A 25,752-nucleotide genomic window follows, 5' to 3' on the forward strand; every position below is an offset into this window, starting at 1 on the left:
TATATATATATATATATATATATATATATATATATATATATATATATATATATATATATATATATATATATATATATATATATATATATATATATGTATTTTTAATGAATGTACCTATAGTGCTTTCTACGATTATCCATGACCATCACCTTGCTTTAATTTGCTCATCTCCTCGTGATAGTCATCTTGATTTTTATGACCATTGTTATGTTTTTATATCCTACCGTACGTCTTTTCACAGCGCATATTTTCTTGGTTAACGAGCTCGAACTCCTACTTGTGCCCGGGTAGGGCGCAAAGTATGTTCAAATACATAAATATATCAGGGGTACATAATTTAGCTGAGGACCTCGGCATAAATTTCTCAGCTGTAGTGATATTCAGCTGTGCGTCAGAGGTTTAAAAGATTTCGCTGCGAGCAAGACTCATTGCATAAGGCATATTCTGCCGAGAGAACTCAACTCAGGTTGGGAGTTATAGGTTTATCAAGAACATACTACAGGTGCGGCGTTGTGTCATGAAAGCGCTTCGCGAAACTCAACCGTTCCAATTATGTTCAACCTTGAAACACAGAGTTCGAGTCGGTTTTTACGGCTGGTAAACGTCGCTTCAGAGAAACATGAACTTGTCTCCTTACATTCCATACATTGGAGCCGCTATGGCGGCCTTATTATTTTCTTGATCTTTGTTCTTTCATCCCTCTAACTGTTCGACCGCAACATGGAAGTGTTGTTTTTCTGGGTGTAATAAATCTGTCTTCTTTCTTCTCACTCTGTGCAGCCGAGGTCGTCGAGCACGAATCGAGCCCGCGAGCGACACTCCAGTAATGGGGACACTCCGGACGCAAGCCTGGACCGCTCGGACCGGCGGTCTCGCAGTTCGAGAGGATACTACCGAGGTCCCCGCAAGGCGGCAGCCCTAGCGGCTGCTGAGGACCTGGACTCTTCTGGCACGCTACTGTACCGACACCGCAGCGCTTCTCCCGCTGCGCGCCGCAACAACCACAACCAGAACAACGGGTCGCGCCACGGCAGTGCGCTGGCGCAGTCGGCAGCCACCAACCGACGCCTGCCGTCGACGGCCGAGATCAGAACCCCGCCGCTGTCTCGCCGTGCTTACCGCCACCAGAGGGCCTTGCCGCCGCTTCCTGTCGAGAGGCTGAACAACGGCGGCCTCCGGCAGGACGACCAACGGTACAGACCGCCAAACTTCACCAACAACGCCCTCGAGAAGGCCGGTGCGGGTGACGAGCTACCGCCCAGCGGTAAGCCGCAACAGCCTTCCGACTACACTAACAACAACAGGTTACCAAGACCAGGACCTGTGCCTTTGGCCACGTTTGAAGCCCGCCGAAGCAGCATCGCCGGAACGACCTTGGACATCGACAACGTAGCGACGTCCCGGATCCGAGCGGAGGCGCAGAGAAACGCCCCGACGGCCTTTTCCATGAAGAATCTGCAGCAGCAGCCGTCAGCGGCCGCGTTTCCAATGCGCGGAGGCGCACACATCAGCGCTGATGACCTCAAGAACTTGCACAAGGCGGAGGACAAAGTTGAACCGCGTCCGATCGCCGCCATTAAGAACCTTCAGTGCGGACCCATAGTCATCAGCAAGGTGCCTCCACAGCCGCAAGTAATCGAACCCCGACGGACAACGACCACTACGACTTTTACGACGACGGACACAGTCACGCTGAAGAACATACAGAACCTGAGCTCGGTGGCTGACCTGGATAAAACCAAGCCTTCACCGCAGACTCTCAAGAACCTTCAGCCATCTACCAACACGACTACGGTGTCCATCAAGCAGACAAACGGAAAAATCGACGACGACGGTAGCGAGAATACCAAGAAGATCGCAACGAACCTGATCCTGGAGGAGAAGATCGAGGCCCAGAGGAAAAGCGGAGCTTCATCCCCGTCTGTTGCCGGGCCAATCAAGAAAATTGTCGAGGAGAAGTCGGTGCAGTCGACGCTCGAGTCCACTGGCAAGATGGGAAACCTTAAGAGCACGGTGGATGTTAATATGGAGTTGGTCACAGAAGTGGGAAGCTCGAGGACCGTAACCAACATCACCACTTCACTGCAGCACGCGCTCCCCAAGGCTATTCCTGCGGAGCCCTCTGGCCAGGACCCGTGTAACAAGTCATCGACTGCCGCTGGCAAAACAATAATCAAGACATCTAAGCCAACCAAGATGAACGGCAACGGAGGCGGCTACACGCCCATGAGGGCCAAGCTAGCTGAAGCCAAGGCGGCGTTCTTCGCCGACTCGGCCAATAAAGGCAGCGCCGACGACAGCGGCTTCGTGTCCACCTCCCCGCAACCAGTTCCCGTATAGGAAAACACTGCAATCGCACCCGTTTATCTGCTCCAGAAGAAAGTAGCAAGAGCTCACTTGTCGGCAAAGCACCAGCGCAAGAGTGCACGTCTTCGGGTTTCTGCGCACCCTGGAGCGGCGATAGATCGACGCCGGGTGGTGCATGTGTGTTAATCCTCCAGCAGCCGCGACGGACGCTTGCTTGTGACACCTGGGCGACCACTATGCGATGTGCGCAGAAGAGATGGATGGCCCGGATCAGAAGTCGAACACGTGCCACACAGAATTGAACTTACTCACGGCTAATGCATGACGCTACACGAGTACCGCTTGTAAGACTCACGAAGTGCCTTCCTCTGCCTGTCGATGTGGTGAACCGCGAGTGTATTGCGCTGACCGAGGGTAATACCGCCTCGCGGATGTGAGCGACCTCTCGTGTCTAATTACTGTGCACACTGTAAAGCTTATTAACACCAACGTGCGTAGCAAGCTTTCGCTTAAGGCGGTACTTCTGAATAGCGTAGGTCCCGAGTGTTCACGTGCACCTGCACTCGTAGAGGCGAACCTTAAAGCTATCTTACTGTCTTACTTAGGTTGTTCAGTACGTCGGCCATACCAGAAACGTCTTACTTAGACTGTTCAATAGACCGGCCATACCACAAACTCAGTGGTTAGTTGTAGCAGCCTCACTTAAATGCTCGACCACCCGAAAGCCGATTTTGGACGTCACTAGCTAACTCCGAAATCGACGGCTTTGTGCAGACGGTCCTTAACTCAGTGTCCGGACGTTTCTATGACTGCGCCAGCTCCTATACTACTAACGATTTATCTTTCCCGTCTCTGTACATTTCTGTTACCACTGCGAAACGGTTTAGAGTTGGAACCCTACATCATTTCCCCTTTAAATGTATCGCTAATAATGTAAAACTAGAGCACGCTGGTTCTTTATGCGAGTAACGACTACATAACGAAACAAACGAAAAAGTAAGCGCTGACAATAGCATGTCGTCAAAGTATGCCATTCAACAGGGAGCAGATCTTTCCCACAGAGCAAGGGCAGCTTGCTGTGCACGGAAGCAGGATGCAAGGACGTGGTACTTAAAGGAGCACTAGGGCGAAAGAAGAGTGAGAAAGGAGGTGAAGGCTTCTTTGCTCGTCTTGTAGCCGCGTTGTACAAGGCAGCAAAGAGCGGTCGTGTTTCGCGATAAACCGCCCTGCGGTCCCTGGCTCTCGTTCAGAGTTACGCAGCGCTGACGACGCCGTGAGTCACGGGACCTCGGGCTCGTGCTCGTGCCACGAGGCGCGAAGTATTCGGGAGCGTTAGGGCGCCGAAGCGGTAGCTAGCTTAGTGATGTGTGCGCACGCCGCCGCTGGGCGCGAGTTCACTTGTCGCTCTTCGTCGGCCTCGCGAGCTGTAGTACAAAAGCAAGCGCCTGCCTGGCTCGGAGTTGATTTAAGCTGCGCCAGTCTACCTTGCGCATGAATAGCCAGTTCTCTCGCTTCCTACTGTGCTCCTATTCCCATGTGTGAGGTGTGGCGAACCGGACGTAATATTACGCCTTGTTGACCTCCCTGCCCTTTCGTCTTCTTTATCTTAAATGAAGCTGGTTGTCGTGCACACACACACACACACACACACACACACACACACACACACACACACACACACACACACACACACACACACACACACGCACACGCACACGCACGCGCGCGCTCGCATGCATATGTAGTAAACTATGTGCGTGTCGTAAAAAAAGCTGTTTATTTTACGCGTACGTGCGTACGGTCGGCACAAATACTATAAAGCTTGCTAGCGGACCGAGGCCGTTCAGTTAAGAAAGAAGAAAGAACACTTATTGACAACGCAACCTGACTTAAAAATCTATTACAACTGGTGCCGTTCTCCTGTTGGTTTTCTGTTATATATATATATATATATATATATAAGAGGAACAGGTTGCAGGTGCAACTTTGTTGGTCGCCTCGTCAATTACGCGTTCAGAAAAAATAACATATTAAGGTAACTTTCACGCCGTCCTCTCACTGTGATTAGGACAGAAATAGAAACGCTGCTTTACAAATGCACCTTTTAGGCTTCTTCGGAACTACACGGTCTCGTAGCCTCCGAAGCATGGCTTCTTCAGAACCGCGAACCGCGCGCCTTTTCGTATCGTGAAATCGGAACTATCTGACAAGGAGCACTTACCCAAATCCATTGCTCTCAACGAACGACCTTCTTGAGCTATATATATATATATATATACACACACACACACACACACACACACACACACACACACACACACACACACACACACACACACACACACGCTTGTTCCGGGCTTGTGTCGAGTGCGAGCTTTGCGCAAGCCCTCCCCCCCCCCCCTATTTCCTGCATTTTTTTTTCTTTCACTCATTATTCACCGCGTAGCGCGCGAGACACATCACTGCCTCTTCATTCAGGCGCCGCGCTCAAAACAGTTCGTGAGTCTAATTTGCATAAGAGTACAAGTAGGCTTTGTCACGGAAGCCCGGCCCACAGACTTAAAAACCTCTCAGAGCCGAGAAAGAAGCACCTCTGAACTTGGTCGCTGCCTGCTCCCGCTGAAGTATAACACACACGTACTTTCTCATAAGGTATAGAATGAGGAAACGGGGAGGGACGAGTTGCCGCCGCTGGTGCGCGGATATGAGTACAGCGCGGCGTGGCTGAGTGCGCTCTCCGAAGCAACGCGTGGTCAAAATTGGGAGCGAACTTTAATGGGGCGGGTGTGGACAGGCAAAAAAGCAAAGAAAAAGAATGGAAAACGGAGCGAGGCGTGGGGAGAGCGCACCTTGGAGTGCGGGCGCCGGGACGAGTGGGGCAGTACGCTGGCGCCCGACGCCGCGTTATCGTTTGTCGTTTTAATAGCTCGGGCCGAGCACATCGGCGGAGAGCGCAAAACGGCAGCGGCCACCGATGAAGACGAGCAAGCAATAAGAAAGGAAACGAGGAAACAAGCAGTGTGATCCTTCTCGTTTGACCGACTTGGCGCGGCGCGCTGGCAGTCCTCGCTCTTCGAGTTTTTGCATGGAGGAGGTCGCGTTCAAGAATGAACAAAGAAGAAAAGGAAAAGAACCGAACGAACAAAGTGATCGCGATAGCAACAGGAAGCGCGGTCGAGCCACGGCCCTCGTTCTTCTTCTTTGCCTCATCGTCGTATTTAATTTGCTCGTCGGGGGCGCGGCTTATCTCTCTCGCTCTCCTTTTTTTCCTTCTTGTTTTTACGGAGTAGAGCCCCTCCCGTCTTTCTCTTGCTTCATTAGCCTACGTTCAAGTGATGGTATCACAAACGCGTTGGCGAGAACCGCGAGCTTGGCACGCCTTCACCGCGGCGTTAAGTCGCTGGTTCATTGATATTGCGTTTCATATCCGCGCGGTGGCAGCCTTATACGTTTAGAAGAGACGCTAACCTTAAGCGAGGCCGCACGATCATTAGACGCAACTTTTGATCGTGCTGCAGGACCATTGTAAATTGCACAAGCGGAGCGCACAACATCGGTCCACTCTCACTGAACGACTTGCATCCCTCGCGCGCGTTCTGCTTGTCATGCCACCACCGACAGCAGCGCCTCCCCGCCCGTGAAACGTCGCGTGATGCGCCTCCCACTGCTCTGACCTCGGCGTTCTATAACATACTTTTCCTTGCGGATGTAATGGTGTTCGATTTCTTTCTTCGTTTCCTGCAAACCTTTCTTTGAATTTCGTTGTGCCAAAATTGGCGAGCGTCTGTTACAGAACGACGCCTTCGCCTTTCCGATAATCCTCTCTCTCTCCCTCTCTCTTCTTGAACTTTCGCGCTCGAAAAAAAGAAAAGAAATACATACCACATCAAGCGACTGGTCAGTGCCAAAACTTCTTGCCTCTTCTCTTCGTAGAGCGCAGTCGCACACTGAGAACGTCTTGTTTTCGGCGTCTCTATAATATACTCCACGCTTCAGAAGTCCTCAACTGACTAAACGTGACGCTAATTATTGCGTAAAAGTAACGAATCGCGTGCTTGTCTCCGGAAGAGTAACGAGGAAAGCGCAATGAAGGAAACTTGAACGGTCACTGACGCGCTCTACTTCGAAATTAAGCGTCACATGTGTATAGGCTGCGGATAGACGAGCTCGAAAACAGAACATCAACACGTCGACGATATCTGGAAATCGTGCCAGAAACGAAATGGATGCTACTGGTCACGTCTTGTTTTTAGCTTTCTTTTTTTTTGTGCTCTGATGACAATTTGATATATGTATAGCCGAAACACGCACGTGCTTTCCTCTCTCTCTCTCTCTCTCTCTTGTTTTTTTTTTTTTATGCTGTATGTCCTGTGGTTCACTTGAAACTCCTTCGCTGAATCTTTATTCTCCGCCTTGTATATTTAACTCCTGTATTCCGTATTACTTATTTACGCGCGCGACAAAACTTATCACACTCACACACGGGTTTCCTTCGTTTTCTTTTTCTTGTGGCGCCTAGACCCGCTTTGCAAGCTTCTTGTTGATGGCAATGTTATTACATGCGGGATGTTGGAATCCCCGCCGTAATACGAATAAAGAGAAAGCGCGTTATAAAGTTTTTATGTGTTCATGTCGGATAAAATGAAACAACATCCCGCAAAACATGCCCCGTTGCGATTTCTTCAATATTTTCTTTCTTTCTTTTTTTCTTTGAAAGCTTACTTGTGCAGGGAGCTTGCTCTATACTCTTTCACTTTTCTGTTCATGTACACTTCTTGTTGACCGTCTCTCTCTCGCCTTCTCCTTGTCGTCTTTCTGTAGGACGTCGAGATATAGTTGTGCTTTGCAAAAAACACTGACAGATCGATGGTGGTGCACAGTTCTCATTCTGGAAGGAGAGAGAGCGTTCGAAGGCCCCGACGCCGCAAGCGCCGCCCCGCTGCACGCCAACTTCGAGAAACTGCAGCTCCCTCGAGAAGGCGCCGCTCGAGGCGCGCAGAGCGGTGGCGGTGGAGGTGCCTCACCTCTGCCGAGGATGAGCTTCCACCTCGTGAACCGTGCCGTGGGCACGCGCACACACATCTATACGCAGGCTTTGCGCGCTGTACACACACACACACGAGGTGTCATCCACCCACCCCTCCCCATCCAGCTTGTTTTCTGTGACATCGACCAAGTGCGTGTTTGTTTCCACACCATTTGTGCTGTTGATTTTCTACATAAGAGTCTTTCTTTTTTTTTCAATTTTTTTTCCCGCCAGTCTTCGGTTCTTCGCCTTGGGCGCGTTTACCAGTGAGTGTGGCGTGGTTCGCAGCGCTATGTACACTGTAGCGCCAAGTGCCTGAACACGCTTGGCATCGCTGTAAATAAATGAAATAAAGGAAAAAATGTTTTTGCAATAATAAGCTGGCTGTTTCACGTGTTTCTTTGCTCAGTCTGGGTCCAGCAGCGACTGCAGCGGTCGCCATGTGTACTAACCGTCAGGAGAAAACAATTTGGAGGCGGCGGCATCCGTGAGAAAAATAAATAAATCTAAACCTATTTTCGATTTGTGCATGCAGCTTGGAAGCCGGAACTCACCGTATGTATTAACCGATGGTCGCTATTGATCGCGCACAATTAAGCTGCGTGTACGAAAAAAAAAATAGGTGCAATATTCACAAAGCAGCCGTAATAATATCCAGGGCCTATACTCAAAAATTTTTTCTGCGTTAGATCATCTCTCAATGGCTGGTGTTCCGGCGCCTGCCATTTATGATAGCGATCGTCATCAATGCAGAATTGCGGCCCTCGGCCGCCATTTTATGTGTAGCGATGTCTTTTTAAACGCTATTCCCTTTCGTGCTTCTTCAGTGACCGCAGCGGAAGGCGTCGCTGCAAAACCTGGGCCGCGATATTGTAGCGATTCATTCCGCTCAATTCTATGCCATTCTTATCATCCACCATTCACGGTCGGCTGATCCATCAATAACGCGGGCGATCGATGCCTCGCTCTGACCACTGACGAGGCGCGAAAAGGCATCGGCAAAGGGATCGCTATAAAATCACGGCCCGGTTGTCCTCCCCGACGGTGGCCACTCGCGGGCGGCACTTACACAAGATACGTTTAGTGAATACGGGCCCTTGTTTTTACTAAAGGTGGTTGAGCTCAGGGAAACACGAGGAGAAAAGAATTAAATCATATTGGACGCACAGGCGCCAATGTTCCTCCTCTTGTCCTCGTGTTTCCCTGCGCTCAACCACCTTTAGTCAAGATGTGCCAACAAGCCCACATCACCACTGTTGGCTTGTTTTGGCGTATACTTAGGCAAATAGCCTATAGAGTATGGAACTTAAGACGGATATATTGTGGCATTGATACCACCTGGACCCGTATTCACCAAAAGCTCTTACGCTAGAATTGTACGTAAGAGCGAATTCCAGCCAATCCTGATATTGGCCATGCACTCTTTGAACGGCTGTATAGAGTTACCAACATAAGTGTGGTAAATGTTTGTCTCGATATTGACCACCTAGTATATGCAGACAGTTACGGTAGTGGTTGTAACTTTACTAACTAAAGAATGTAATAACGGTTACTAATTGGGCCTCACAGTACAGTAAGACTGTGTAACACCCCTGTCACACGGGCACCCGTGAACTCCGTTGGCATGACACTCCTTAATGGAGATTTACGGCAATGGAGTTGCGGCCGTGCTACACGGAACATTGCGAGCTTTCGACGGGCGCCGTATGGGAGAGAAACGGCGCTGCTGCGCATACTTTCGCGTGCAACTGCACACACTTACAGTCGCCGTTAAAGGTAGTTTTTTTTTCTTTCAACGCAGTATGTAATCTGATAAAATGATAGGGAGAGAGTTTGCTGTAACCGCAAGACTTGCTTTCCAAGCATGGCGAAGTTGAAAGCGATGCTGGCCACACTGCGCTCTTGCTTTCGTGCGTGCTGTTATGGTTGGCGTCTGGCACCACATACAGAAAGGGATTTCACCCGACCTTCTCTCACCATGCTTCGTCGAAATGAGGCGTGACTGCTGATGATGATGTGTGGTGTTTTATGGCGCAAGGGCCAGGTTTGGCCAAAGAGCGCCATGACAAGTGGTAATGTTGACGATGTATTATGGATTGCGTGCACAATGAATTCTTCATGGTAGATGTGACATGGCTGTAAAAGGGCCCGAAACATGTAGCTGTAAGTGGCGTAGGATGTATAGGTGCTAAAATAATGACGGTGACTAGGCTGATGTAGGCTATGGCAATGGGCTTTGATGAAGAGCCGGCAACGGCGAACGGAGACCCGCGCCGAGTAACGGCAACTTCGAGGATGACGTAGGCGCTCGTAGGGGCGCGCGAGCGCCCAACTGCAGGTATAAATAAAGTTTCTCCAATCCAATCCAATTTCGTTAAAACATGATGCAATAAAACATAACACTGACACCAGAGTTTCAAGAGAGCCCTTGAATGCAGGGCTGTTATTCATGTACTAAAAGTGGCCTGGCCTGGCCAAATGATTTTCAGGGTGTCAGTTTCCGCTAAAAAATCTAAGGCTGTTTGCAGATTAAAGAGCGGTTCATCGCTAAGAGAAAATGCAGGTTGAAGGGGTATATTCTCGCGATATGCAGCAGGGAAATACTTTTTCCTCTCTGTTTGTATGGCAGGGCACTGAATAAGAACCTGGATGACTGTGAGACTGTTGCCGCACTTAATACAAGTTGGAGGATCGCTCCCACTCAAGAGATAAGAGTGATTACCGTATGTGCGGCCTATTCTTAATCGGTAAAGAAGTACTTCCTTGTACCGTGCTGTTTTTCCACTTATCCAGTTCCCAAGTTTTCGTTTTACAATGTGAAGCTTATTCATTGCTTGTGTATCCCACTCGCCTTGCCTATGATTCCTCAATTTACGGTGCAGAAAAGGCTTTAGGTCTGTGGCAAGGATGGGGTTATTTCCATCTTTGTCGCTAAAACTCATTGACGTAGCCATTTCGTCAGCAGCCACATTGCCTTCTATACCCCTGTGGCCAGGTACCCAGCATAAGACGATCACTTGATTGCACATATTTGCAGAGCACAACAAAGTATATAGTTCATTCAAAACAGAGTTCTTATGTTTTCGCAGGTTAATTAGGGCTCTCACTACACTTAATGAGTCTGTGAAGAGAACAGCCTTAGCGACGTTTGTGAGCCTTATGTGCTTAATAGCCGAGAGTATAGCGTATGCTTCCGCTGTAAAGATGCTTGTGTGTGTGTTTAGTGCCCCAGATGTGGAAAATGAGGGTCCGAGAGCTGCGTAAGCAACACCGCCAGCAGACTTCGAAGCATCTGTGTAAAATTCAGCACATGAATACTTCTCTTTAAGTTCAAGAAAATGTGATTGTATGTGAGCCTCAGGCGCTCGTTTCGATATTTTTAAGAACGAGATGTCACATTGGATAGTTTGCCACTACCAAGGCGGTGGAAGCCGAGTAGGAGCCATTAGGACAGTCTCTAAAACAGGGAGGCCTGTTTCTTCTGACAGTGCTTCCAATCGGAGGGACAGAGGAGGCCTGGTGGCTGGGCGGTTACGGAAGCCTGGCAGCGGACAAGTCGCGAATTGTAAAATGACATGGATGCTGAATATTTGATTTAACTTTTAGGGCGTAAGAGAAAGTTAAATATGCTCTTTGTAGATGCAGAGACCATTCGTTGGATTCAAGGTACAGGCTCTCTACAGGACTAGTCCTGAAACCACCTGTAGCAAGACGGATCCCCAAGTGGTGAATCGAATCTAGCATCTTCAAGGCACTAGGCGTAGCAGAGTTATACACTATAGCACCGTAATCAACGCGTGACCTTATCAAACTTTTATACAAGCTCCAGGGGCGTAGCCAGGGGGGGGGAGCTTATGGGGCTTCAGCCCCCCCCCCCCCGAAATTCTTTCGTGCTGTCATGCGCCGCCGACCAAAAAAACTCCCGGCGCCGGAAATCATGCTCGATTTTGTCTAGAATGACCTTAATTCACGCTCGAAAAGACATTTTAGCGCGAACATTGCCAAATCGGGCTGGATTTCGCGGCAACGCCCATGCTTCGGGAGTCACATATCGTAACACAAGGAGCCCCACCGAGCACAAAATTTCAAGGGCGCTTTGATGGCAAGCGGGCTCGTCTCGGCATCTCGCGGAGGCCGCGGAATCTACGGAGCGCTTGGATTTCAAGTCTCAAACTTTGTGGGTATAAAGTTCTCATAACATTTTGATGCGAAAGGTGCATTGACATTTCCAAAGTCGTGCTTTAGATCTTCAATTACGGAACTTTGTGGGTTTAAAGCTGTTGTAAACATTTGACGCCAAAGGTGCATCGACTTTTCTAAAGTCGCACATCGGGCCATACAACGAGACAAGCCAAATCAACATACTATCAGACAAGTTGACAAAGCGCGCAGCGAGGTCCGATGAGACAAAGCGTTGTGGTGGTTCATTTGTGCCGTCAGGTCACAGAAAAGAATATGAACATTTTTTTTACACCTGCGCCAAAGCATCCATGTCAAGACACTAAATCCACCATTGTAACTAAGTTCTTATTTATTTTTCTACCTAGACTTTTATTCACGAGGATACATTGAGCCTCTTTCTCTTTTTTTTTTCTTTTGTTCTTGTAACCCGCGGGATGCCGATCCAGCCAGAGCGCATGCGTTTTTCTCGTGCTGCATCGACAACCGCGCTGCGCACTTGGATGCGCGTTCGTTTTTCTCTGACCGACTGCATTTTCGCATGGCAGAGTTTTGGACGCTTTCTGGCAAGCACACGAGAAAAAGAAACAATGCATAGTCGCTCGCCGCCAGCACTGCGGGGACTCGACGGATTGCAACGCGTTCGCTTGAGCGCAACCTCTCCGGAAAATTTTGTCTCGCCGGTGTAGGATACCGAGCAGTATGCGTATGGTTTTCTGTGGACCAAGCGTCACACGTTTTCTTCGATATTCCTTCGGTAGCCACACTAGGTGCCCAAAGTAGGCATTCGATTGTAGCCAACATGCTTTCCTTTGCGTTATTCTATTTCGCCGCCCCCCGCCCCACGAAAGAAAAAAAAGACATTGTTGCGGCGCAGCGAATTGTCGCATGGTGAAAGTTCGATTTTGTTACTTCTTTTGCGGAAAGTAATGGGCCACGGGACGCTTCAGTTGCCGGATACTATTATATTATTGCAATAGCAGCTATATGAAGACTCCAGGCGCATTCCTGCCGTTGCCCTCATGTTCCGTATAAATAAAGGCCAAGGGCGATAACATCGTGACCGCGCGCCGCATGCTCTATGTGCGAATGAAAGCGTGGGGGGGGGGGGGAGGAGGAGGGGGGGAGCCGACGATGAGTCTTGTGTGCACAAGGGAGAAAAGCGGGGAGGAAGCGCGCCGCCTTCCGTCGCGCGCGATACATTTTGGGAGTGGAAGGAGGGGGGGGGGTGCTGTGATCTGTGAATCTGTGGTTGCGCAACCTGTTTATTTGCCTTGTTTGACGCATTATATATAGTGACTTTTTCTTAGGTACGTAGATATATTGGAGACTTATACGTATATTTAAATATCTTGTTGCGAGGTTTTGTGCATATGCGCAGTGAACTTTGTTTCCAGTGACAATTTTTTGCCCTGTATCAAGCTGTAGCTTCACATTTGTATATTCCATTGTATCTTCGCATTTCTAATGTACGAAGGCAAGTCAAATGAAAGTGAGACAACCCGCCCCGCGCAATAATGGTCCGGTTCATCATTTTCGAGGCATGCGCGTAGCACATACGCATCTTATTTACAAGTGACATGCAGAGGTGAGGTTAAATGTTCTTTAATGCTCTCATACACTGGGTTGAACATGGTTGCGTGACATAATGGACACTCCAAAAGTTGAACAGCTTGGTGTCGTGAGGTTTTTGATAAATGAAGATGTTTCCCAAAAAGAAATTATTCGCCGTATGGCTGCCGTATGCGTTGAACATTGCGTTTCATTGGCCACTGTGAAGCGTTGTAGCAAACTGCTCAAAGGACATGAAAGCTACAAAGACGATCCATGGCCGGGCCAAAGCCACCGTGCAATCACCCCCAACACAATTGAAAAGGCCGTGGTTGCTCAGTGGCTATGGTGTTGGGCTGCTGAGCACGAGGTCGCAGGATCGAATCCCCGTCACGGCGGCTGCATTTCGATGGAGGCGAAATGCTAAAAACACCCGTGTACTTAGATTTAGGTGCACGTCAAAGAACCCCAGATGAGGGTGACGCCTTTTTGTCTGCAATTGTGACCGAGGATGACTCATGGTGCCGCTACTACTAGCCTGAAACATTACGGCAAAGCTTACAGTGGAAACATTTGAATTCACCACTCCCAAGGAAAACAAAGGCCGTCATTTCTGCCGGAGAAGTGTTGGCTTCCTTTTAGATCGTTAGGGGCCATTACTGATCGAATTTCCTAAACCTGGAGAGACTCTAAATCGTTTCAGATATTGTGAAAGGTCGTATCGGCTGCGTGTCGCAATCAAGAACAAACGAGGTGGAAAATTGAGCATTGGGAACATCTTGCTTCACGACATTGCCCGTTCCCACGTCGCTGATGGGGTTAATACAAATCTGGCAAAGTTCAAGTGGGAAACGCTGCAACATCCCTCATGCAGCCCAGACCTGTTGCCTTGCGTCTTCCACATTTGGTAAAATTTGAAGAAACTGCTCAAGTGAACCAGATTCGTGTGGGAAGATGACGTGTAGTCATTTACAGATTTTTGAGGTAGCAATCCAAGGAGTTTTATGAGACGGGAATAACGCGACTCGTTAGTAGGACAAGTGTCTAAATACTCATGGTGACTACTTTTAAATAATGTACCCCGTGTGTCATATATTCGCATCGTCTCACTTTCATTTGACTCGCCCTCGTATATTTTGCAGAACTCCTGCTTTTTATATGTGCTCTCTGTTGCGACTATATTTTCCGAGCAAGTACTCGCAATACACAACCGGTGACAGCTGCTCCTGCGCAATACATTCTAACAAAGGACAGCGTCATTGAGATTTTCCCCTGGTCGTTGCATATGTACGAAAATGTAAACAAGGTTGTTGAATGACAGATATATATATATATATATATATATATATATATATATATATATATAATATATATATATATATATATATATATATATATAGATTCCTCGACTAATTCTATAAGGGGAGGCCGAGCTGCAAAGTGAGCACCCCCCCCCCCCCCCGAACGAAATTTCTGGCTACGCCACTGACAAGCTCAAAAGGTACTTTCTGTCACTTCCCCAGGATGTACGGGACAAGAGCTTCAGAAGATTCATTGTCTTCATGCACTTCGCTTTCAGATATTTCAAGTGGGGGATAAATGTTAATTTAGAGTCTAAAATGAGGCCCAAAAATGTATGTTCATGGCTCACAGGGAGCTGTTGTCGATTAAGGTAAATAGCGGGTTCAGGTACTATATCTCTCTTGTTCGAGAAGAGAACACACGTGCTTTTTTGCGGGTTTAACATAAATCCATTCTAGTCAGCCCACTTTGACAATTTGTTTAGCCCAAGCTGTACATGTCGCTCACAGATGGAAAGACTACATGATTTAAAACCTATTTGTACGTCTTCCACGTACACTGAATGAAACATTGTACGTGGTATGATGGTAAAAGCGAGTTCATTTTTACAACGAATAGAGTGCAGCTCAGCACGCCACCTTGTGGTACACCCGTTTCCTGTGTAAATAGACGAGATAGCGCATTACCAACTCTGACGCGCAACGTGCGGTTAGACAAGTAACTCTGGATGACATTCAGCAAATTGCCTCGCACTCCAATTTCAGCCAGGTCACGGAGAATTCCGAAACGCCACGTGGTGTCATACGCCTTCTCTATGTCAATAAATACTGACAAACAGAACTGCTTATGCACAAAAGCATCGCGGAAATTTGTCTCAATGCGGGCAAGGTGATCGGTTGTGGATCTACCTTCCCTGAAGCCACACTGTAGGGGATCTAATAGTTACTTTCAAGAAAATGAAGGAGACGCCGGTTAACCATTTTCTCAAACAGTTTACATAGGCAACTTGTCAACGCTATAGGCCTATAGCTGTTGACCGAAGTTGGATCCTTGCTGTCTTTTAGTATTGGAATGATTATTGCTTCCTTCCAGGCGGATGGAATGCAGCCGGCAGAAAACACAGAGTTGAAAAATGACAGTAGTGTTTTGTGGGTTTCAGTGTGTAGGTGTTTGATCATTTCATACAATATTCTGTCACTTCCTGGAGCGGATGTGTTAAAGCCATTTAGTGCAGCTTGGAATTCCGCCATGTTAAATGGACGGTTGTGAGGTTGATTACTATTTCCTTTCCGACCCAGAGGCAGTCGTTCCGCTTGTTGCCGGTATCAGAGAAATGTATCTGAGTAGTGGAATGAACTAGAAATCTGTTCAATATGTACCCCTAGAGAATCAGCTTGGTCAATAAATGTGTCTCCTTGTGTATTTACCAAGGGTAGAGGATGAGTTTCGCGGCATTTTATTTTGTTTACCCTGTTCCAGGTTTTTCTTTCATCTCTATATGAATTAATATTAGAGATGTATTTCTGCCAGCTTTCTCTTTTGGCTAGGCGGCGCGTTCTCCTACCTTCGGACTTTGTTTTCTTGAAGCTAATCAAGTTCTCGGTAGTTGGACAGTCGCGAAGGCGACTCCAAGCCTTATTTTGATTTTTGCGAGCTTCCTTACACTGCTCATTCCACCAAGGAATACGTCGTTTAGAGGGCGTTCCGTTCGTTTCAGGGATACGTATTGATGCAGCGTCAGTTATAAATGCCGTGAAATATGACACTGCATCATTGATTGAGAGAGTATAGATGTCATCCCAGGTCAAATGTGACAGCTCTCTGTATCGTTTCCAGTCAGCACAGTCGACCTTCCAACATGGCAGATGAGGGGAACACTTATGGCCTTTTGTTAATTTCAAGACAATTGGGAAATGGTCACTCCCATATGATATTTTGATCACATTCCACTCCAGGTATGGCACTAGTGTACTTGATGTTATACTTAAGTCAATAGATGAGAACGTTTTGTTCGCCACGCTGTAGAATGTGGGTTCTTTCTTGTTTAGTAAGCATGCATCGGAAGATAAAAGGAAGTTTTCTAATAAGCGCCCTCTCGTATCACAACGAGAACCTCCCCAGAGGGTGTTGTGTGCATTTAAATCGCCTACTACAATGTAAGGTTCGGGGAGTTCTGCGATAAAGCTCTCGAATTCTATTCTGGAAAGTTGATGGCTCGGAGGAATGTAGAGAGAGCAAACAGTAACTAGCTTATCAAATAGTACGGCTCTGATTGCCACTGCCTCAAGGGGCGTTTGCAGATGTAAATGCTTGCAGGCGATACCCTTATCAACTATAACAGCAACACCGCCTGACGAGGCGTACGCATCACTGCGATCTTTGCAGTAAATGGCATATTGTTTGAGAAAGTTAGTATGTGAAGGATTGAGGTGTGTCTCTTGCACACACAACACCCGTGGATTAAACTTGCGAGGGAGTTCCTTAATGTCATCAAGATTGTTTATTAGACCTCTCCCATTCCGATGCATTACCTGTGTGGCCATATTGGAAGTGTTTTGTGGTGTGTGTCAAGAGAAATCAATTAGGTTGGCTCAAGAGGCCTTTCCAGGCCCCTTGATGCGGGGTATTTCTTTTTTGTTGGCGCGCTCCAGGGAGTAACGTCGTTCCTTCGGCGTCTGAGACGCCGGAGAAGTATTTCTTACATCCATCGCCTCGTCAGAGGCGCTGGATGACGCCCGCTCAGCGGGCACTCTCGGGGGTTTTTCGGGCCTGTCTGCACGAGCAGTGGCCCTGGGACCGGCAGGCTCGGAGGTCTGCTGGCCCTTCATGGTAGGGGGCGGAAGAGCAGTGGCTGCTCCCGCCAGGAGGGCTGATGGCGTAACAGCCGTCACACTCTGTGTGACTTGCGCGGCCGCCACAAGATGTGGCACTGCCCCCTGGCGCGTCACATCCCTGTAGGACGGATTCGATTGGTTGTGGACACTAAAACGCTTGCGCGCTTCTGGAAAAGAAATGTTTAGTTTGGACCTTCAGTTCGATTATTTGTTTTTCTTTCTTCCATGATGGGCACGATCGCGAACAGGCGGGGTGGTCTCCGTCACAGTTAGCGCAGTGGGTTGTGGAAGAACAGTTATCTGATGTGTGGTCTTTAGATGCACAAGTAGCACGCTCTCGGTAGCTCTGAGACCCATGCCCAAAACGCTGACACTTGAAGCATCGGCGCGGATTGGGAATGTACGGTCGTACGCGTAGTTTACAATATCACGTCTCTAATGAATCAGGTAGTTCACTTGTTCCAAATGTTATTATTAGATGCTTTGTTGGAATTTCCTTGTCGTCGCGCCTTAACTTAATTCGTTGCACCTTTACCACGTTTTTGTCTTGTCATCCTTCCAACAGCTCGCTCTCACTAAGTTCAAGGAGGTCGTCATCAGAAATGACACCACGCACAGTGTTCATAGACCGGTGGGGGCCCACAGAGACAGGAATGTCACCAAACGCAACAAGTGCTCCCATATGGGCTGCAGAACTGAGCGTATTTTCCCTCTCCCAAATCACGAAGAAGACCTAGCACAGAGGCACATGAAAGCGAGCGCAGGATGACAGACTTGATGGCACCCTAGGCAGTAGGAGGGGACATAGGTCTTTTTCTGGTACAGCTTGAGCGCACGTGTGAGAAAGCAAAATTCGCGAGAAACACGTGGCCGCAACGCTTGCTTACGTTACTACCACGTGAGGTAGCTGATATTATCGCCTGCATGGGGAAAGAAGAAGCAGAGGATTTCGATGAAGTCAAAGCGAATCTACTTAAAAAGTACAGATTATCAGCGGAAGCATTCAGGCGAAAATTCAGGGAAGTCGAGAAGACCAAAACCGAGTCATACTCAGATTTTGCATACACCTTGGAGGTAAACCTGAAGGAATGGCTCAGAGAAGAGGGTGCACTCGGCGACGCCGAAAAGACAATGCAGTGCGTTGCTTTAGAACAGTTCTACCGCCGGCTGCCAATAAACATCAAGTATTGGGTTCAGGATAGGCCAGGCGTAGACACAATCACGAGAGCGGCCGATCTCGCTGACGAGTGCGTAACTCGCCGTGCGGACGAAGGCGACGAAGCTCCTAAGAAGGAGATGAATAAATGCCGACCCGACAAGCCAAAGCAATGGTCAAAGTCGAGTCGATATAAAACAGTGGAAAGGTCAGATTCGGTGAAAACTAGTGACGAGGAAAGCGAGGGGGAAAAGGAGTCACCCGAAGAGAAGGCAAAAAGGCAAAAGAGAAAAGCTTTCGAGGCCAAGAAACCAATAGTTTGCTACAACTGCCAGCAAACAAGGCATATCTCCGCGGGATGCAAAAATCCCAAACTTGTATTGATGTCACTAACTAGTAACGCAGAAAATCTGAACTTGCTAGAACCATACATTCGAGAACTCGTGGTAAGCGGCAAACCGTGTAGAGTGCTTCGCGACTCGGCAGCCACAATGGACGTGGTGCATCCGTCGTACGTAGAGGAAGGCCAATTCACGGGAGAATGTGCTGCGATAAGGCAAGCCGTAGAGTCCTCCAGTGTTTGTCTCCCTGTGGCCCAGATTCGTATCGAAGGCCCTTTTGGAGTACTGGACACTGAAGCCGCCGTCTCGGCACATCTCCCACCGCAGCATCCGCATTTGTTTTCTAACAAATCGGAGGATTTACTACGACGCAAGGGAATCGGGTTTAGTGAGGTAACAGTGCAAGCCCCAACTCGTTCCAAGGCAAGAGAGCTCGCGGCCAAGGCAGGGTACAAATGTCCAGTGGTGGAGGAAACAGGTTTGAAGGAGGACTCGTCAACCAGTACCGAACGGGACAGCCCTATAGGGGATAATGCGGAAAGTACACCAGCTAATGAAAACGTCAGGAAAGCAGCGGAGCCTGAAATGTCTCAGCGAGGCGGAATGCAGCAGAAAGTTATTGAACGTAAGCCCTGCCACAATAACTGCTGAGCAGGAAATGCGTAAGGCACAAAGCAATGCTAAGCATTACTATGACAGGACGGCTCGCACGCGACGCTTTGAAGTTGGGGAAAAGGTAATGATCCTGAAACCCTCTTTGAAAAACAAACTAGAGGTTCAATGGGAAGGACCGGTTGACATAATTCAGAAATTATCTGAAACAAACTACGTAATCACGGTACCGCGAAAACGAAGGACACCACAAGTGTACCATAGCAATCTACCTACACCCTACCGGCAGAGGGAGGCCATTGTGAACATGTCCCTTAACCAACCTGAGGAGGTGCCTGTCGACTTTCCGTAGTTAACAGCCGTGACGGACGCAAAATACATTCAGGAGACCATTCACAAGCTAGTAGAGCAGGCGGAGTTGAATCCCAATCTGAGGGCCGAACTGAGGGAACTGGTGTTTGAATTTAAAGACGTATATTCAGACACGCCGGGCAGGTTGGCGTCTGGCACCACGTGCAGAAAAGGATTTCACCCGCCCTTCTCTCATCATGCCTCGTGTGTGTGTGTGTGTGTGTGTGTGTGTGTGTGTGTGTGTGTGTGTGTTTGTGTGTGTGTGTGTGCGCGCGCGCGACTTTAGAGGGACCCTTTCCTCGAACGGCCAAAGTCTACAGAACTTCCACCACGAACCAGCAACGCACAAACGAGACGGACAAGCGTCCACAATTCCAGGAGGCGGGACGGCCTCCTCCTTGCAGCAGGCTTTCTGTTCCGGTCACGTGACATCGACGGAAGCAAGATCCCTCCTCCTTGCAGCAAGCTTTCTGTGCCGGTCACGTGACGTCGATGGCAGCAAGATCCCTCCCACGATTGTAGAGAGCCTATTGAAGGGTGTTAGGGTTGGCGTCTGACACCACGTGGCGAGAGGTCATTCACCCTACCCCCTGAGCCGAAGCCCACGAGCGACCTCATCCCCGTCGCCTCTCATGGTCGTGTTTGAATTTAAAGACGTATTTTCAGACACACCGGGCAGGACAACTGCGATCGTTCACGATATCGAGTTAACCTAGTCGGACCCTGTTCGTTCGAAAGCTTATCGCGTTTCGCCTCGTCAACGTGAAGTCATGACCGCTGAAATAAACAAGATGTTAGAGCTAGGTGTAATCGAACCAGGAGAGAGTGATTATACCTCGCCTCTTATCTTGGTTGAGGTCCCAGGAAAAGAGCCGCGGCCATGTATCGACTACCGCAGGCTCAATTTAATCACGAAGGACCAGACTTATCCCATACCGCATATCGAGGAAAGGCTTGAGAAAGTGAGCAGTGCTAATTTCATTTCTACGCTCGATTTAGTCAGAGGGTATTGGCAGGTTCCGTTGACCGAGAGGGCAAGCAGGCTTGCAGCGTTTATTTCCCCGATGGGAACCTTTCGTCCGAAAGTCCTGAGTTTTGGATTGAAGAATGCGCCATATTGCTTCTCTAGCCTTATGGACCACGTGCTGCGAGGAATGGAGGACTTTGCACTTCCCTATCTCGATGACATAGCTATCTTTTCTTCATCATGGGCGGACCATATGCAACACCTGCGAACCGTGTTGTGTCGGCTACGAGAGGCCAACTTAACTGTTAAGGCTTCCAAATGCCAATTAGGGCGCGCGGAGGTAGCTTATCTAGGTCATGTAATAGGGCAAGGCCATCGTCGGCCTTCCGAGGTTAAACTGACCGCGATAGACAACTTCCCGCAACCACGCACCAAGCGGGACATCAGATCATTCCTTGGCTTGGCGGGTTATTACCAAAGATATATTCCGCGGTATTCTGAGGTTGCAAGTCCTTTAACGGATGCTCTCAGAAAAACAGAACCACAAACGGTAAAGTGGGATGACGCGAAAGAAAAGGCTTTTAGTATGCTGAAGAACGCACTAACGAGTCAGCCAGTGTTGAACGCGCCCGACTACTCTAAGCCATTCATTCTTCAGTGTGATGCCAGTGACAGGGGTATGGGGGTGGTGCTCTGTCAAAAGAAAGATGACGAGAACGAACATCCTGTACTGTACGCCAGTAGAAAGCTTTCAGTTCGTGAGGTAGCATACAGTGCATCAGAAAAGGAATGCGCCTGCGTAGTTTGGGCGGTACAGAAGCTAGCTTGCTATATCGCTGGCTCAAGATTCACCATAGAGACTGACCACTGTCCCCTCACATGGCTGCTGTCCCTGTCTAACAAAAACGGTCGTCTTTTGCGCTGGAGCTTGGCTCTTCAACAGTACACCTTCGATATTCGCTACAAGAAGGGTAAGCTTAACGGCAATGCCGACGGTTTAAGTCGTTGCCCCTAGAGTATCGAAAGCCTCATGCTCATCCGGGTTTCCGTGGCATTTTTTTCGTGCATTCATATGTTTTTCCGAAGTGAAGCCGATTGTTAGCCGATTTTAATAACCACGTCTTAACGCTTTCAAGAAATGGCTGTTTTTAGTGTTAAGGGGGGGGGGGGCGTAGGAAATGGGAAAGGTGTAGCGGGTTTTCTTTTTTTTTTGTTAAAAGCCGAGTGTGTCTTGGGGGAGAGTGGCCCTGTGCTCGCTGCTTTGTGGTTGTGGGTCCGGCACTGTTCTGGGGTGATTGCTTGCCCACGCAGGAGACGAAAAGTTGCGAGACCTGCTTGCAAAGACCAATTTCACCGGACCAGACCAAGGAGAAAAGTCACAAGAGCGTCACGAGGACGGAAGACCACTCCCCGGAATCTACCTGCTACGAACGAAGGGTTCGTGACCTCTACGGGGAATCCTGCTACCGAAACGCCGATCCATCGTACAGCGGCTGTTGGCCCCTACACGTCGGGATATTCCTCCCCCGCCGGAGATGCTGTTAGGGTTGGCGTCTGACACCACGTGGCGAGAGGTCATTCACCCTACCCCCTGAGCCGAAGCCCACGAGCGACCTCATCCCCGTCGCCTCTCATGGTCGTGGCATCGCGTGTGCTGACCTCATCCCCGTCGCCTCTCATGGTCGTGGCATCGCGCGTGCTGACCTCATCCCCGTCGCCTCTCATGGTCGTGGAATCGCGCGTGCTGACCTCATCCCCGTCGCCTCTCATGGTCGTGGCATCGTGTGTGCTTACCTCATCCTCTCCCCCCTTCTGAGCCGGAGCCTACGGGGGCCCTCTCTCCGTGCCTGTCACGTGTCATTCGACGGAAGCAAGATCCCGCCCACAACTTGTAGAGAGCCTATTTAAGGGGCTCCGAAATGTACTTTGAGAGACTTCATACTTGAGACTTCATACTTCATGCTTTTCTTATTTTCTTTTAACTACCTTTGAATAACCCGTGCAAGTTTCGCACTAGCAAATCGTCTCGCCCCTGCTTGGTCGCCATGATCGACCGTATGCCTGCAGCCCGCCGACAACGCCCCGCTACCCAATAAGTAATGTCGGTCGAGCTTCGATAGGCAGGCGCCGCTACTTCTCGGCAGCAGTACGGTACGCTACCCTGGAGTACGCAACAAGGGGCTCCGAAATGTACTTGAGATCACTTCATGCTCTTATAATTTTCTTTCACCAACTTTTGAATAAGCCGTGCAAGTTTCGCACTAGAAATCGTCTCGCCCTTGCTTGGTCGCCATGGTCTACCGGATGCCTGCAGCCGGCCGACAACGCCACGCTACCCAATAAGTAACGTCAGTCGAGCTGCGACAGGCAGGCGCCGCTACAACTCGGCCGCAGTACGACACGCTACCCTGGAGTACGCAACAGTGGGCAGCGTGGGTCACGTTGTTCGACCGGTGCGCTTCGAGTTGTGGTTCTGTGCTGTGTAATCGTCCATGTACGTGTGTTCGCGGCGAGCTCACTTGCTTCCAGATGAATGACGAAGCGCATAAACAAACGAAATGACGGAACGACATTTCCCCATGCTGCATGGCGAAGGATTGGTGTATAGGGTACACAGGCGCTATGTCCTTAGAAACAAAGTGAAAACTCCCATTGCGTGCCGTGTAAACCGATGCAAAAATAATAATGGTAAAATTTGTACGCGAGCCACTTACGACGATTTTATTAGCGTGGTTTTCATCGCAGCTGTCGCTGTCTGGGAACGAGAGTATTCCATCCAGCCGTAATGGTCATTGCCGAACCCTCCCTTTGCCAAAACCTCCATTTAACTTCCTTGGCGCAAGGGAGATCGTGTGACACGGAGCGCAATTCACTTGACGTAAGGACGAAGGAGTTAAATGGAGTTCGCGGGTGCCCGTGTGACAGGGGTATAAGTAAGGTAAGACTCACCTTTAGTAATTTCTCACTTACAAACTACAAAATGAAGTAGCCACTCAACTGCTTTACAATTATCAGCAATTTAGTGGGGAGTATTTCATCCGGGCTATCCGTACACAGAAGAAGAGAGAGAAGGGAAGAAGGAAAGGCAGGGAGGTTAACCAGATTGAGTCCAGTTTGCTACCCTACACGTGGGGAAGGGAATGGGGAGTGAAAGAGATAGAAAGAAAACATGAGTCTATACCGCACTTTCACATGCACTAAGTTAGGTGTAGGATGTCTATAGTCGGGCACTCAAGTCTGTTGCCTTCAGGCAGTGAAGAAGCGGTCGAACTGCAGAAAGTGACCCACTATAACTGTACGTATAACTGTATAACTGGCACCCGGTGAGTGCGGGACAGTACACCCTATTGCGAAATCTTCCGGATGAGGACCTGGAAACGCTCTGTGCTATGTACAATCAGCACTGGCGCGCCGGCACCACGCCATCAGGGCACAAACGAGAGCTCTTTTGGCACTTGATGTCAAGGGAGCTTTCGATAACGTTTCCCATGGTCTCATCCTTGAAAACCTGGCCCAGTCTCACTCTGGCTCCCGTATGTATAATTACGTAGGAGCCTTTCTCAAGGACCGTGTAGCCGCAGTGGGAATGGGCTAATACCGGTCATCAGACATTAAAATTACCGGAGCGGGCACACCTCAGGGTGTCGGTGCTCTCGCTGACGCTGTTCAACATAGCTAAGGCGAGGCTACCTCAGTTCCCGGAGAAGGTCGAGGGGTTATACCCCGCAATATGTGCTGACGATTTGACTCTTTGGACGAGCACCGGCTCGGACGGAGAAATTCAGGACTGCCTACAGACGGTGGTAGATATAGTGCAGGAGTACCTCGCGGCTGGAGACCTCGAATGTGCGCCACATTAGTCAGAACTATTATTAGTCCGACCCCGACGCAGCTCCTAAACGCCTATTCCAGTTATTGAAGTGAAAATACAAGGCATACCAATTCTCACTGCACAAAGGGTCCGAATCCTTGGTTATCACCACCAATCCAATGCCAAATGTCACTTCACGTCACTTCAATCTCCTTGTACGACAGCGCGATCAAATCATAGGTATGATGAGGCGCGTCAGTAAACGCCGCTCAGGACTCAGGGAAGCCGATATTCTGCAGTTGGCCAAAGCATGCATTATCACCCGCTAACCTATCACCTTCCGTACCACAACCTGACCCTCTCCCAGACGAACCGCACAAAAGAAGAGCCGTTAAACAAGCACTCGGAATTCCTGTATATGCTTCCACGGAACCACTACTTGCTCTTGGGGTACACAACACTATCGAGGAACACATCGAAGCCCACACTGTGGCGCAACTCGAGCGATTAAGGCTGACCCCCACAGGCAGGCTCTCACGGCTGGGCTACCCACAGCTGGGCTATCCACAGCTGGGCTACCCACAGCATTCACCCTCTACGCGAGCGATGTTCCTGGACGTTAAAGGCATTTATGACAACGTAACACATCGAGCCATCCTGGACGCCTTGGGCGATGTCGGCCTAGGGGGACTTGCGTTTCGATGGATATTCAGCTACTTGGCAGACAGGTCATTCTTTGTGCAAACAGAGGATGGTGCATCATCACAACACAACACCTACCGCGGAGTACCGCAAGGCGGAGTCTTGGAGCCCCACTCTATTTAACCTCGTGCTCATCGACCTGGTTCACACCCTTCCACAATCCGTCCATGTGTCGATCTATGCAGACGATATATGCATTTGGTCATCAGGAGCGACGCGTCCACAGGTGCGCGCCAGACTGCAAAAAGCGGCCACACTAACGTCCAGCTATCTTCGAGCACGAGGTTTGGAGGTGTCCTCCCAGAAGTGCTCTATGGTCGCTTTCACGCGCAAAGCAATGAGACAATACGTTGTTAGAATTAATGGAAAGCCTATTGCCTACGAGAAGACGCACCGTTTTCTAGGAGTAATAGATCGAGACCTCTCCTGGAGTCCTCACGTCTCTTAGGTAAAAAGGAAACTAGTGATGATAACAGATGTGCTCAGATTTCTTGCAGGAAAGTCATGGGGTGCGTCTGTGAGTGCAATGCTCCAACTCTATAACGCACTGTTCTTGGGTCTCCTACGCTACAGCTTACCTGTACTAGGTGGGACCGGTAAGACGAACCTCCGA

The 25,752-nt window shown here is 49.2% G+C and overlaps 1 protein-coding gene across 1 annotated transcript in view; it reads left to right on the forward strand.

Moving 5' to 3' along the window:
• Positions 1-3,895, forward strand: part of ko (Stork-head domain-containing protein knockout) — a 447,377-nt gene extending 443,482 nt beyond the window's left edge. Inside the window, exon 5 of the mRNA XM_075691312.1 lies at positions 781-3,895. Within this exon, the coding sequence (XP_075547427.1) occupies positions 781-2,340 (1,560 nt within the window). The 3' untranslated portion in view covers positions 2,341-3,895. The remainder of the gene's footprint in view (positions 1-780) is intronic.
• The last annotated feature ends 21,857 nt before the right edge of the window (positions 3,896-25,752 follow it).

This window comes from Dermacentor variabilis, chromosome 1, assembly GCF_050947875.1.
Source record: "Dermacentor variabilis isolate Ectoservices chromosome 1, ASM5094787v1, whole genome shotgun sequence".
In the NCBI taxonomy this organism is placed as follows: Eukaryota; Metazoa; Arthropoda; class Arachnida; order Ixodida; family Ixodidae; genus Dermacentor; species Dermacentor variabilis.